At 53.3% G+C, this 13,008-nt stretch overlaps 5 protein-coding genes across 5 annotated transcripts; 3 read left to right on the top strand and 2 right to left on the bottom strand.

Moving 5' to 3' along the window:
• Window positions 1–168: 168 nt before the first annotated feature.
• On the top strand, window positions 169–3,541 carry MRS44_006748 (uncharacterized protein; the record flags this gene model as incomplete). Its single annotated transcript, XM_065621869.1, has 8 exons — window positions 169–312; window positions 366–997; window positions 1,047–1,448; window positions 1,498–1,536; window positions 1,651–1,678; window positions 1,951–2,542; window positions 2,594–2,924; window positions 3,022–3,541. The coding sequence occupies 8 exons, from the start codon at window positions 169–171 to the stop codon at window positions 3,539–3,541; spliced, it is 2,688 nt and encodes an 895-aa protein (XP_065477941.1).
• A 187-nt stretch (window positions 3,542–3,728) lies between these two features.
• MRS44_006747 (uncharacterized protein) lies at window positions 3,729–6,840 on the bottom strand (the record flags this gene model as incomplete). Its single annotated transcript, XM_046270382.2, has 9 exons — window positions 3,729–4,345; window positions 4,896–4,958; window positions 5,212–5,430; window positions 5,484–5,777; window positions 5,825–6,081; window positions 6,144–6,391; window positions 6,448–6,568; window positions 6,624–6,655; window positions 6,706–6,840. The coding sequence occupies 9 exons, from the start codon at window positions 6,838–6,840 to the stop codon at window positions 3,729–3,731; spliced, it is 1,986 nt and encodes a 661-aa protein (XP_046139636.2).
• A 344-nt stretch (window positions 6,841–7,184) lies between these two features.
• Window positions 7,185–9,035, top strand: MRS44_006746 (uncharacterized protein; the record flags this gene model as incomplete). The annotated part of the gene is made up of 7 exons (XM_046279271.2): window positions 7,185–7,464; window positions 7,514–7,708; window positions 7,769–8,152; window positions 8,205–8,546; window positions 8,598–8,695; window positions 8,749–8,788; window positions 8,848–9,035. The coding sequence occupies 7 exons, from the start codon at window positions 7,185–7,187 to the stop codon at window positions 9,033–9,035; spliced, it is 1,527 nt and encodes a 508-aa protein (XP_046139637.1).
• Window positions 9,036–9,383: 348 nt separating this feature from the next.
• MRS44_006745 (uncharacterized protein) lies at window positions 9,384–10,873 on the bottom strand (the record flags this gene model as incomplete). Its single annotated transcript, XM_046279272.2, has 2 exons — window positions 9,384–10,679; window positions 10,730–10,873. The coding sequence occupies 2 exons, from the start codon at window positions 10,871–10,873 to the stop codon at window positions 9,384–9,386; spliced, it is 1,440 nt and encodes a 479-aa protein (XP_046139638.1).
• A 410-nt stretch (window positions 10,874–11,283) lies between these two features.
• MRS44_006744 (uncharacterized protein) lies at window positions 11,284–12,983 on the top strand (the record flags this gene model as incomplete). The annotated part of the gene is made up of 3 exons (XM_046283772.2): window positions 11,284–12,216; window positions 12,262–12,616; window positions 12,670–12,983. The coding sequence occupies 3 exons, from the start codon at window positions 11,284–11,286 to the stop codon at window positions 12,981–12,983; spliced, it is 1,602 nt and encodes a 533-aa protein (XP_046139639.2).
• Window positions 12,984–13,008: the final 25 nt, after the last annotated feature.

Below are 13,008 nucleotides of genomic sequence, written 5' to 3'. Positions count from 1 at the left end.
GTCGCGATGTGAAGAAGAGAATAAGACGGGCTGGTCTCCACGTGGGGCTGGCTCATGTCCCACATCCCACCCATCATGGGCATCAAACATCAAGTACTCGCAAAATAAACCATTACGAGCCGATCATGCATTTTCATTATAGGCTCAAATCGATAGTCAGTTGGCTCAATGTCGAGAATTACGAGAAGCGCTCGAGCGCTCATGACCAAGTCGCCCAACGACATCGTCGTCCTGTCAGCCATTCGAAGCCCCATCACTCGCTCGTTCAAAGGCGGATTCAAGGATGCCTGGCCCGAAGACATCTTGGGACCGGTAAGAGAGGATAACTTAATAGATTGTGCCTTAACTCACCTGGATAATGCCAGATCATGGCGGAAGCCCCAAAGCGAGCCAACATCGAAGCCAAGGATGTCCAAGACGTCCTCATCGGCAACGTCCTCGCCGAGCTAGGCTTCGCAAAGACCGGGCGAATGGCCCTTCTTAATGCTGGCTTCCCAGTGACAACTACCTTTCACACCGTCAACCGACAATGCTCGAGCAGCTTGCAGGCCGTTACCCACCTGGCGCACTCCATCTGGGCTGGTCAAATCGACGTGGCCATGGCTGGCGGCGTTGAGAGCATGTCCAAGAACTATCAGACCCGCGGTGTGCCCGCCGACGTAGGCCCAAGCCTCCGAGGCACCGCCGTCAAGTCGGCCGCCGACTGTCTGATGCCCATGGGCATCACCTCGGAAAATGTGGCAAGTCGCTACAAGATTAGCCGCCAGATGCAGGATGACTTTGCTCTCCTCAGTCATAGCAGGGCAAATCAGGCACGCTCTGCCGGTCACTTTGATAGCGAGATTGTACCTGTCGAGTATACTGTCGTAGATGGAGAGGACAAAAGCCGCGTTCGAGTCGAAACCGATGACACTATTCGGGCTGGTGTCACACTGGAGAAGCTGGCAAAGCTGAAGCCGGCTTTTATCGAGACGGGTGGCAGCACAGCAGGGAATTCGTGTGTTGAGCCCCAGACTTCTTACCGTCCAAGCTAACCTGCTGAATAGATCTCAGATATGCGATGGAGCATCGGCAGCTATCCTAGCCCGTCGGTCTTGGGCAGAAGCCCGTGGTCTAAAGCCCCTTGCACGGTTCCTGGGCACCCAAGTAGCAGGCTGTGAACCGGACGAGATGGGAATGGGCCCTTTGTATGCTATCCCAAGGCTCTACAAGCATGCCGGGATCGAGCAAAAGGATGTCGACATCTTTGAGCTGAACGAAGCTTTTGCCAGCCAGACATTGGCTTGCATCCACGGGCTCGGCCTCGACGTTGATACGGTCAACCCCAACGGAGGTGCCATTGCTATCGGACACCCTACCGGAGCTACTGGGACGAGGCAGTTGGCCACGCTCCTCGCTGAGCTTGCTCGCCAGGACAAGGAGGTCGGGGTTATCAGCATGTGTGCTAGGTGAGTCATGAAACCCGCGTCCTGAAGCGGATGCTAATATTTATTGCAGCACCGGTCTTGGCGTGGCCTCTGCTTTCATTAGAGAAGAGTGATGCCCTACTTACTTTGGAGATTGGTTCTAATCACCTCCTATTTGGCGCCGTTTTCGATGCTGGTCTCGGCTGTTACCATATGATCTGCAGTTAGATCGTACATGGTACAGAGCCAGCGGTGAACGGTCAGGAAAGACGGTTAGCATGTGAGATTGTTAATAAATACCTAACTGTAATTGGCCACAACACTCCGAGGTCGGCCGGAAAGGACGTTATCGTAGCGCTCTGCGGCCTCTTCCCTACGGATGTACTTAACCACAGTGTTGAGTTCGTTGGCTCCGAGTAGACCATGTCAAGTATCCCTGTCGATGACCACCTCACTATTAGCAACATGTCAACTGAGTGGTCTAGTACTAGTACATCCCCAATTTGCGTCGGTTGATCATGTCTAATGCTCGAATGTGTCATAGTTCCCGATTGATGAGACTCTGAAGCGCTGGCTACGATACAAGGCCATAGAGGCGGCAATGTGCGAGGACCGAACGACCCGTGAGCGAATCACACACGAGAAGATTGACGAGCTGTATGCCGACCCTGTGCAAGCTGATCCTGGAGCCCATTACGCCAAGAAGCTTTACATTGGCCTCTCTAGTCTCTCACCTTACATCTCGGGACCTAACTCTGTCAAGGTCTCGACCCCGCTGAGCGAGCTTGAGCCGAAGAACATCAAGGTTGATAAAGCTTATATTGTGAGCTGCAACAACTCACGAAGCTCCGATCTCAAGGCTGCCGCCAAAGTTTTCCAGGATGCCGCCGTGGCCAACGGCGGCAAGACTCCGAAGATCGCGGATCATGTCAAACTGTACATTGCGGCAACTTCGATCAATGAGCAGAAGATCGCTGAAGACGAGGGTAGCTGGCAGACACTACTTGACGCCGGGGCGATTCCTCTCCCTGCTGCTTGCGGACCTTGTATCGGGTCGGGAACCGGCCTGCTGGAGGATGGTGAGGTTGGAATCTCTGCCTCGAACCGCAATTTCAAGGGCCGGATGGGCTCAAGACGTAAGTTCTATCCTTACCATGTTCGATCGTGAAGACTAATTGTGCTAACAGTCGCTCATGCCTACCTTTCCAGCCCCGAGGTTGTGGCTGCTAGCGCTCTAAGCGGCAGACTCTCGCGCACTGGTGTATACAAGGCCCCTGAGAACTTCAACGGCGTGCAGTTCGGTTATGGTACTGGTTTACCGGCCTCCCCTTTGAGTCAGCTCGACAGCGCTGTTGAGCAACTCGAGACTTTCATCGACCGGGTGGAGGCTTCTGTCCCCAAGGACGACGGCAAGGATGCAAAGGCAACCACTCGGATTCTGCCAGGTTTTCCGGAGAAGATCACTGGAGAGCTTTTGTTCTGTGATGCCGATAACCTTGATCTGAGTTTCCTTATCTAGTGTATGAACTTCAGATACTAAGCATTTCTTTCTCTAGACCGACAACATCTATGCTGGAAAATGTGAGTGATGACTTACCGGCTGCGCTTTAATCAGTCTAGGCAGCTCAACTGACCCTCTATTAGACACATATCAGGATGACATTACGAAAGAGGGCATGGCGAAGGTGTGCATGGAGAATTATGACCCAGAATTTGGGTCCATCGCCAAGCCCAACGACATCCTCGTCTCGGGAGGCAACTTTGGCTGCGGCTCATCAAGAGATCAAGCAGCAACGGCCATCCTGGCCAGCCAGATGCCACTTGTCGTCGCCAGTACCTTTTCCAGCATCTTCGCCCGAAACAGCATTAACAATGCCCTCTTGGGACTGGAAGTGCCACGACTCGTTGAGCGCCTTCGGGCGACGTTCCCTGCATCGGAGAGAATACCGACACGTCGCACGGGCTGGACTCTGACATGGGACGTTGCTCGGAGTGTTGTTGAGGTGCAGAAAGGTGAAGGCAGAGAGCGCTGGGAGGAAAAGGTTGGCCAATTCCCAGAGAATCTGCAAGAGATTATTGCCAAGGGAGGGTTGACGGACTGGACCAAGCACGAGATTGCAAAGGCCGAGGCATGAAATTCTGGGAATCTGGAGTGAGTATCTCTTGATGGTGTTTTGGTATAATACCTATGAATTTAGACATTTAGAGTTGATGGAAAATGTTGTCTTGGCTTTGATGACTGACTGGGATCCCTTGATCTCATGAGTAGCTCTGATGGCAAGCATCGCATCAAACGAGGGCAGTACGTATCCGATCTCCTTTTCACTCTCCCGACGTGAGCAAGTCAATCATGAAGGAGTATACGACCAACATGATTCCGCCTCCAGGTGCAAAACGCACAACCTTGGGCACAAGCCCCTTGTACAACGCGGCAACTCCCTCCTCCCTGTAAACCTTGAAGATACCAGACCACACCCAAGGCAGAGCCTCCCTCGCTCCAGTGGTGCTCTGAATCCGGCTCTTGACAACGTCAAAAGGTGTGTTGAGCAGCGTTCCAACCGTTCCGCCTACAGAGCCAGCGACCAAGTCATTCACCATGGTGCCCTTCTTCGTCTCAGCCGTCGGTAGAAGAGAGCGCACTTGAAAGATACACCCAAAGTAGCCAGCGTTCCAGACAATGTGCCTCCACACGGTGCTCTCAAAGCCTTGGTACAGGCCGAGGGGTCCAGACTCACGAACGATCTTGACAGCACAGTCGAGAACGCCTTTGTACCTCGCTGCAGAAGACTTGTCCTGAAGTCGTATCTTGACTAGTTCGAATGGTACGACAACGATGGACTCGGTGGCCCCGGCACTCGCACCCGTGAGGATGGCGAGCTTCTGGTCTCGACGCTGGGTCTGGAACACATCGGCGTAGAACTTAGCCCAGGAGTCATTTGCTGTGAATTTCGTTGCTCTGAGACGATGGTGTTAATATCTCGAATGAAGAACTGAGCTGAATTGAGTACGCGCCTCTTGGGGGTCTCCATCAAGATCGGGGCCAGAATTCCTCGGTAGAAGCGGCCAACACTGACAAGACAGTCAGCGTTTTCGAGTTGTGGGGGGCCAGCTAGCGTACCCTTCTTGCTTGGCTATCTTGCGGAAACAGTCTATCATGCTTGAGTAAACCACGGTTCCGCTCGTGCTTCGTTGGAGCTGTCTTAGAGTTGTTAGGAGAATCCGATTCACGACTGTAATCTCGCTCGCTCACAATCTCGTCTTCACCACGTCTAATGGATACCTGTGACCTCTATCAGCTTGTACTCATGCATCTAAATGGCTTGGGCGCTCTACATGATCAAGATCTACTATTGTCAGCTAAACACTGCTGATGTCATTTGCAGCGGTCGACTCACTTCAGAGATTCCTGCAACGCCGCCTGTATTTATGCCGGATTCGGCGTTCCTCTTAGCCTATGCGATTTGTCTTGCGGTTGACTTTTGCACATACCTGCGAGCAGCTGTTGCGGAAACGTGGCGGTGGTAACCTGTCCCGGAGCCATGCTGACAATCTCTAGAAGTAACAAGATGTATGATCAACAAATCCCTTCTCCGACGCTTTGCACATCTGGACTGATGAGTATATAGAAACCGAGGTCCCACTTTGAAGTTGAAAGCAGGTCCCACAGCTTTTGATGCAGCTCATGTGGGACATTGGGGCCATATGCAGATGCCATGATGCACGCAACAAGGGATGTGTATTGGTTTGTGGATGGCGGTTTGGATCCTCTAATTCAGGTCTAAATTACTGATACACTACGACGAACCTTTATCGACACTAACAACTTGGTCATGCTCCAGTTGCTTAATCTCGGCTGCGTCAAGTCCCAGGACCTCGGCCAGAACCTCCTCGGTGTGCTGTCCCAACAATGGTGGAGGAGTTCGTATAGATGGCCCAGTTCTTGAGTATTGAACGGGACTGTTGAGGACCTTGAGCTTCCCCAGCGCCGGATGATCGAGCTCTTTAACCATCCCTCTCGCCGTAACTATACCACGGTTAGGTCCTTGTTACTTGAAGGGTTTTGTAAGGGAGCCTTACCGTGTGGATGATTCAGTGTATCCTTCAGATCATTCACCTTGGCATATGGAAGGCCTGTGCCCTCAAAGATGTCAAGCCACTCCTGCGTTGTCTTGGACTTTGTCGCATCCTCTATCCACTTCTCTAAAACCTCCCTGTTCGCCACGCGTGACGAGTTGGTCGAGAAGCGCTCGTCGCTCGCCCACTCGGGCTTCCCTAAACAATTGCAAAGAACGCCAAAAAGCCTATCGTTTGCGCCGCCAATCAGAATGTCCCCATCGCTGGTGCGGAACGCACGATAGGGGACAACCGAAGCTGAACATGTCAGGATCTGTCTGCCTGAGGATTGTGGTAATACTCACGATGAGATGTGCCATAGCGACCGCCATCTCTCTTGCCCGTTACCAGGACCGACTGGGCCATGTTGGACAAAGTAGCAACCTGGCAATCGCTCAAGCACACATCCAGATGTTGCCCCCGGCCGGACTGCCCTCGCTCAATGATGGCAGCCAAGACACTGTTGACTGCGTACAAACCGGTCGTAAGATCTGTCACCGCAACGCCAACCTTGACTGGAGGTCCATCTCGGGGCCCTGTGATGTGCATCAAGCCCATTTCCCTACACGTGAAAAGCCATCTCGTCAGCCACTCATGTCGTCCGTTTTCTGTGTTCAGACGTACGCTTCCACCATGACATCGTATCCAGCACGGTCGCTGTACGGCCCCGTCTGGCCATAACCCGTGATGCTCGCATAGATGAGTTTAGGGTTGATCTTTGCCAGACTTTCATAGTCCAGGCCATACTTTTTGAGGCTTCCTGGCAGGTAGTTCTCGACCAAGACGTCCGAGTTCTTGACTAGCTTGGTAATAATGTCGACGCCGGCCTTTTCTTTGAAGGAGAGGGCGAGAGACTTTTTATTTCGATTGACCTTTTACCCAAGAGATTAGAAACTTGCCTGGTCGTTTCATCTAGTGAATTGCATACCGATAGATAATAGGCGCTCTCGCCTTGCCCGCTTCGGCCGTCCAAGTATGGCGCGTAGGGTGGTCCCCAAGCTCTCGTGTCGTCACCTCGCGTAGGATGCTCGATCTTGATAACCTCTGCTCTGTCTTCTCTTCAGCATATGAGTCTACTCAAACCAGCCATTGTTCTTGGCTTACCCTAAGTCACCCAGGATCTGAGCGCAATATGGCTGTGTCGTGTTAGCCACGCGATACAGGTAAAACATAGGAATTGACCTACTCCAGCCAACACTCTAGACATGTCAAGGACCCGAAGTCCGGTCAAAGGTTGCTTTGGGGCCGCGAGGGTGGCATTGCCCCTGAGGAACAGGGTCGGCCGCGGGAGCGACGCCAGTCTCTGTCGAAGAGGTAGCATTGGTAATATCCGAGATTGCATTGGAAGATTGATTGCTTTCTTTACATCAATTTTCAATAGGAATCCTGCAAAAAATAATGGATTCAAATGCCTTGTATGTAGGTAGTTGGCATCATCCACTTGAGCTTCATGTGGGACCGTTGGGCGTCCCACGCAGCAACGTGGGGCCGGCTCATGGCATTTCCTCATGAATGCCGATATGAACCAGGTACATTTCTATGATTACAAGGGGAGAAGTGTTTATTTTACGTTGTATACTACCTATCAAAGGCAGCATACGCCCGAATTACAGCTGCTCGATTTGAATGCCCTTCCCAACCCGCGGTGTCTCTGTGCCCAGAAACATGTTCAAGCACGCATTCCGCCTCTCTACGGCCTCTTCCCGCGTAGCGCCATGTTTCTACCGCAGTTTCTCTGGCTCGACTGCATTGCGGAGAATTGACAAGATCTCCTCATCTGTGACCGACGCCATCGGTGGGCTTAAGAGCGGTTCGACGGTCCTCGTTGGCGGCTTTGGCTTCTCTGGAGTACCGAACACACTCATCAACGCCGTAGCCGCACGACAGGATATAAATGATCTTACGGTGGTCTCCAACAATGCTGGAATGCCAGGTGTTGGGCTAGGTGCGTGATCCAGCAGACACTATGTCTGGCTGTGGCTGACCTGGTATAGGCCAACTACTCGAGACGCGCCAGATCAGCAAGATGATGGCATCATATATCGGAGAGAACAAGACTTTTGAGAAAATGTATCTCACTGGCGATCTCAGTCTGGAGTTGATCCCGCAGGGGACAATGGTTGAAAGGTGTGCTGCCGGTGCTGCTGGTGTACCTGCATTCTACACCCCAGCCGCGGTCGGTACAATAGGTCAGTAATAGCAAACCCTGGAGAGCAGAGGACATGTAGCTGACCAAGGCTAAACCCAAGTCCAAACCGGCGAGCTTCCTGTAAGATACAACACTGACGGCACCGTGGCCACCATGTCCAAGGCGAAGGAAACGCGACAATTCAACGGCAAGAACTACGTCCTAGAGGAGTCGATATTCGGCGACGTGGCCCTGGTCAAGGTTCACAAGGCTGACAGGCTGGGAAACTGCACATTCCGCAAGGCCCAGAACAACTTTAACGAGGCCATGGCAAAAAACGCCAAGCTCACTATTGTCGAAGCCGACGAGATTGTCGAGGTTGGCCAGCTCGAGCCCGAAAGCATTCACCTCCAAGGCATCTACGTCGACGTGGTCATTGAGAGTACCGAGCCGAAAAGAATTGAAAAGCTGGTGTTTGACAAGAATCCCGAGGAAATTGTCAAGGGTGAGAGGCCATACACATGGAGTAGCACTGTTGCTAACTGGTCAACTTTCAGAGACAGCATCAAACTCCAAGCGGGAACGCATCATCAAAAGAGCCGCCAAAGAGCTGAAAGACGGCATGTACGTTAACCTCGGCATCGGAATTCCCCTAGCGGCGCCGGCTCTGGTGCCCGACGACGTCGAGGTGGTACTGCAGTCTGAGAACGGCATCTTGGGCATGGGGCGATACCCCAAGCCTGGTGAAGAAGACCCAGATCTCATCAACCCTGGGAAAGAAACTGTGACTCTGAATCTGGGTGCCTCGACTTTTAGCAGTCGAGAGAGCTTCAGTATGATCAGGGCGGGCAAGATTAACCTTACGATGCTTGGCGCGCTGCAGGTTAGCATGTACGGAGGTAAGTCTCGAGATGAAAATACTCTTGAGAGAATAATGCTGATGATTGCAGACCTCGCCAACTTTATGCTTCCGGGCAAGGTCAAGGGCATCGGTGGTGCCATGGACTTGGTCGCGAACCCAGAAAAGACAAAAGTGGTTGTCACAATGGTAGGGCTAACGGCACTCCGATTGTTTTGACCTGATGCTGATATAAACACCAGGAGCATGTTGACCGAAAGGGGCGCCCAAAGATTCTAAAAGGTGAGTCGGAAATGGCACGGATCCTTTAAACAAAGGCGTTTCTAACTGAGGGTGTTTAGAATGCACGTTCCCCCTCACCGGTCCCCGATGCGTGTCAAGAATCATCACAGATATCGCAGTATTTGACTGTACGCCTAATGGGCTAGTGCTCAAGGAGTTGGTAGATGAGGTCAGCGTGGATGAGTTGAAGAGCCTGACGGACGCGCCGTTTGAGATAGCTGACGACTTCAAGCCTTACGAGGTATGAGTAGTTAATACTACATTCACAACTTGCTTTAAATGTTTAATGATTCGTCTGGTTCTGGCACCGAGAGACATTGTCATGTTGGCCTTGCTATGATGCCGAATTGCCATGGAAACCGTGCTCGTTGCCATCTAGCCGGGCTTTCTTGACATGGCGAGTCCATACAACAACAGTAATTCACTGTTCCAGTAAAAACTCGACTACTCGTCTTCTGGAGCTTTACCCTACAGTCTTGTTGGTCTCCTCACCAAAATAACCTTGATAGAAGCGACGAGTTCACCATGTTAGGGAATGGATCTTGATTCAATGCTTCAATCTACAAATTACCACAGCAGTTCGTTCAGAAGCTTCTCACTGTTTCCTATATGCCTCCAATGTATCGTCAATCATCCGCTGAGATGAACCCAAGTAGTTAACCGGATCACATAGGGCTTCCAGTTCCTCTATCGGGATGGCATCAACCACTCTCTTGTCCTCCTTCAGCGTCGCGAGCAAGGTCGCCTCCCCACCGCGCTCAATCGTCTTCTTGCAGGCCTCGTACACAACGTCGTGGGCATTTTGCCTACCAACGTACTTGGCCAAGCTCATCATGACCGCCTCCCCAACAATCAATCCCTTAGACATGGCTAGGTTGGCTGCCATTTGACCCTCGTGCACTTCAAGACCAGCAAGGGTGAACTCAGCCTGGTGGAGCGCTCCGACTGCCGCGACAAAACTTTCAGGAATGGCGACCCATTCGAGGTGCCATGGGCCTGACGCGCGCTCAAAGTCGGATACCATGCCATCGAGGACGAGGCCAGCGTTTGAGCGTAAGACCTTGGAGGCTGCAAGAATGACCTCGCTGGAAATGGGATTGCGCTTCTGCGGCATGGTGGATGAGGCGCCTCTGTGAGGAACAAACGGCTCGGCAACCTCTCCAAGCTCGTTAGACGACATGATGATGAGGTCCAGTGCTATCTTTCCGAGCGAGCCCCCTATAAGGGCCAGCAGGTTGATTGCCTCGGCGATTCCATCACGGGCCACATGCCATGTGATGGGCGGATCTGCTAGCCCTAGCTCTGAAGCAAGCTGCTTGCGAATGTTGATGCCATCTTCACCCGGCCCCAGCGAGGCAAGTGTCCCAGCAGCGCCTCCGTACTGCACCATCAGAGCCCTAGGTCTCAACTGCTGCAGCCGCTCCCTATGGCGATACAGTCCAGAGAGCCACACTGCGCACTTGTATCCAAAGGTGACGGGCAGGGCATGTTGGAGATGAGTGCGCCCAGCCATGGGGGTATCACGGTGAGTAACGGCAAGGCGCTCCAGGGCGGCAATGACTCCAGACAGTTTCTCATCGACAACTTCAAGCCCAGCCTTGACCTGCAAGACACTGGCCGTGTCCATAATGTCCTGCGTCGTGGCGCCCCAGTGGACGTACTTTCCCGCAGGACCACACATGGCGCTGAGCTGGCGCACCAGGGGCAGAATTGGGTATCCGACAATATCGGTCTCGTTACGAAGACGATCGAGGTCGAGAGCAGAAACATCAGCCTGCGATGTGATCTGGTTACCAGCGTCGGCGGGAATGACACGGCAATGAGCCTGCGCCCGCGCGAGGGCCGTCTCGACATCAACACATCGTCGGATGTATGCCTCGTCGCTAAAGATCTGGCTAAGCGTCAGCAGATGGAAATCACAAGGAGAAAATTGGTCCTTACGTTGCGAATCTCTTGTGTGCCAAACAAGTTGCGGAAGATGACAGAGTCAAAGGCGCTGATGGAGCCCAGACGGCGACACTGGGGTTGAGATGGGAGCCGGATCGCCGTAGCCAGACGACGGCAGGATACAAAAGTTCGCAGCATGACTTCAGCGTAACTGGATCACAGATTATCTCACTGCATTGAGCGAGTGAATGTGTCCCACAAGATACTTTATACCACCCTGGTAGGAGAAGCCATCGTCATGTGGGGTCAGTCAACAGCGTCCCACATTGGGGTAGGAGTGCAACCCATCTTCCCCGGATCCCACTTGACCACGGATGCTTCAGTCTGGGGGAATGGGCCCAGCCGCCTGCATCTTGGGCGTGCTGCTTCTGGGTCCCAGTCCGGTACCATGGTTCTCGGTAGGGGGCTTATAAGTAGCTTGGGTTGTCAAGTGGATCGGGATGCTGACAAGGAGACACGACGAGGAGGCATCACCATCATCAGGATAATCCTCTGCACATCACAAGTCCATCTGCTTCTTTGCTTTTCACCATAGACACTTCAACGCCATGACTGTCGCCCCGAAGCCCCGCGTCCCCGCGACTGACCCCGAAAAGGTCTTCCACTACACCGACCTCCAGAGGACCAAGCCTACTCGCGAGAATGACCCCTACGACTACCAACCCGGCTGGGGAAACCGACACCAGTCTGAAGTAATCCCCGGAGCGCTCCCCATCGGCCAGAACAACCCACAAGACCGCGGTTTCGGCCTGTATACCGAGGGTATCACATACTCTGCTTTTGCAGCCCCGCGGGCCCTTAACTCGAGCACATACATGTATCGAGCCAGACCTTCTGCTGCTCACCAGGGCTACTCCAACATTGAGACAAAGTCTCACATCGAAAACTGCTTCTTGTCTTTGAACCCAAAGGTTGAGGCCCTCCCTGAGCAGGCAGAGTGGTCGCCCTTCCCACTCCCCCCAGACAATGAAAAGATCGACTTCACTGATGGCCTGCACACCCTCGGTGGGAGCGGTGATCCCAATCTCCGCCAGGGAATCGCCCTCTATGTCTACATGATCAACACCTCCATGGAAAACAAGGCCTACTGCAACACAGACGGCGACTTTCTCATCACCCCGCAACTGGGTATCCTAGACATCCAGACAGAAATGGGCAAGCTCTTTGTCCAACCGGGCGAGATCTGCGTCATTCAACGCGGAGTCCGCTTTCGGATCAACTTGGCTGAAGGCACGTCGGTTGCTCGTGGCCACATCGCCGAGGTTTGGGGGTCTACTTGGGAGCTGCCAGACCTTGGCCCTCTGGGAGGCCATGGCCTTGCCAACCCGAGAGACTTTTTGTTCCCCGTCGCCCATATCGACGAAGACCTGCACGTGCCATTTACCATTGTGGTTAAAAACAATGGAAAGCATGTCGCCATTAAGCAGGACCATAGCCCCTTTGACGTTGTCGCCTGGCACGGCAACTGTGTTCCCTACAAGGTGAGTGATCCCCTCTTGATATCTTCCATAACTAACAATCATTAGTACGACTTGACCAAATTCGTCGCCCAAAACTCAACCACAGTCGACCACACCGACCCAAGCATCAACACAGTACTAACAGCCAAGTCATCCGACCCTCACGTCCCGCTGGCCGACTACCTCTGGTTCGGCCCACGCTGGGATGTGGCGAGCAACAGCTTCCGCCCGCCATACTTCCACCGTAACAGCGCGACCGAGCTGCTCGCCTGCATCTACGGGGCTGGGCTTGGTCGGTCTGACGAGTTCCAGCCCGGCGGGTGCAGCTACGAGGGCGGACACACGCCCCATGGAGGCTTCAGTGATGAGTATCTCCTCGAGACGCCACTTCAGGTCAATGAGCCGCGCAGGATTCTAACAGGTGAGTCTTCCGGAACTGAATCAAGAGAGTGACCGCTAACTTGCTTCCAACAGACCAGATGACCATCATGGTCGAGTCCTCACGAACCTTTCTCTTCACCGAGTACGCCCGAAAGATCTGCGGCGTCCTCCACAGTCAAGGCACCGATTACAAGGTCTGGGAGAGGCTACCGGACCGCTTCTCGGCGCACCCTCTTACCAAGCAGTTGCTTGCCCGCGTGGCGCAGGACAAGGCCAACAGCAGAAAGGCGACTGATTACTACCACTCTCTTGACCTGCTAAAGGAGGCTGCCTCCGCTCAATCAGTCAAGGAAGTTGCTGCTCATACCAATGGCCACACAAATGGTGACAAGGCGGCGGTGGCTTGATGGGATGAACTTTGAGTGTATGGAC

Source organism: Fusarium solani (assembly GCF_023522795.1).
Source record: "Fusarium solani strain SB1 chromosome Unknown bctg00000003_1, whole genome shotgun sequence".
In the NCBI taxonomy this organism is placed as follows: Eukaryota; Fungi; Ascomycota; class Sordariomycetes; order Hypocreales; family Nectriaceae; genus Fusarium; species Fusarium solani.
Note: the sequence above shows the minus strand (reverse complement) of the source record. Positions and strands in the feature narration are given on the sequence as shown.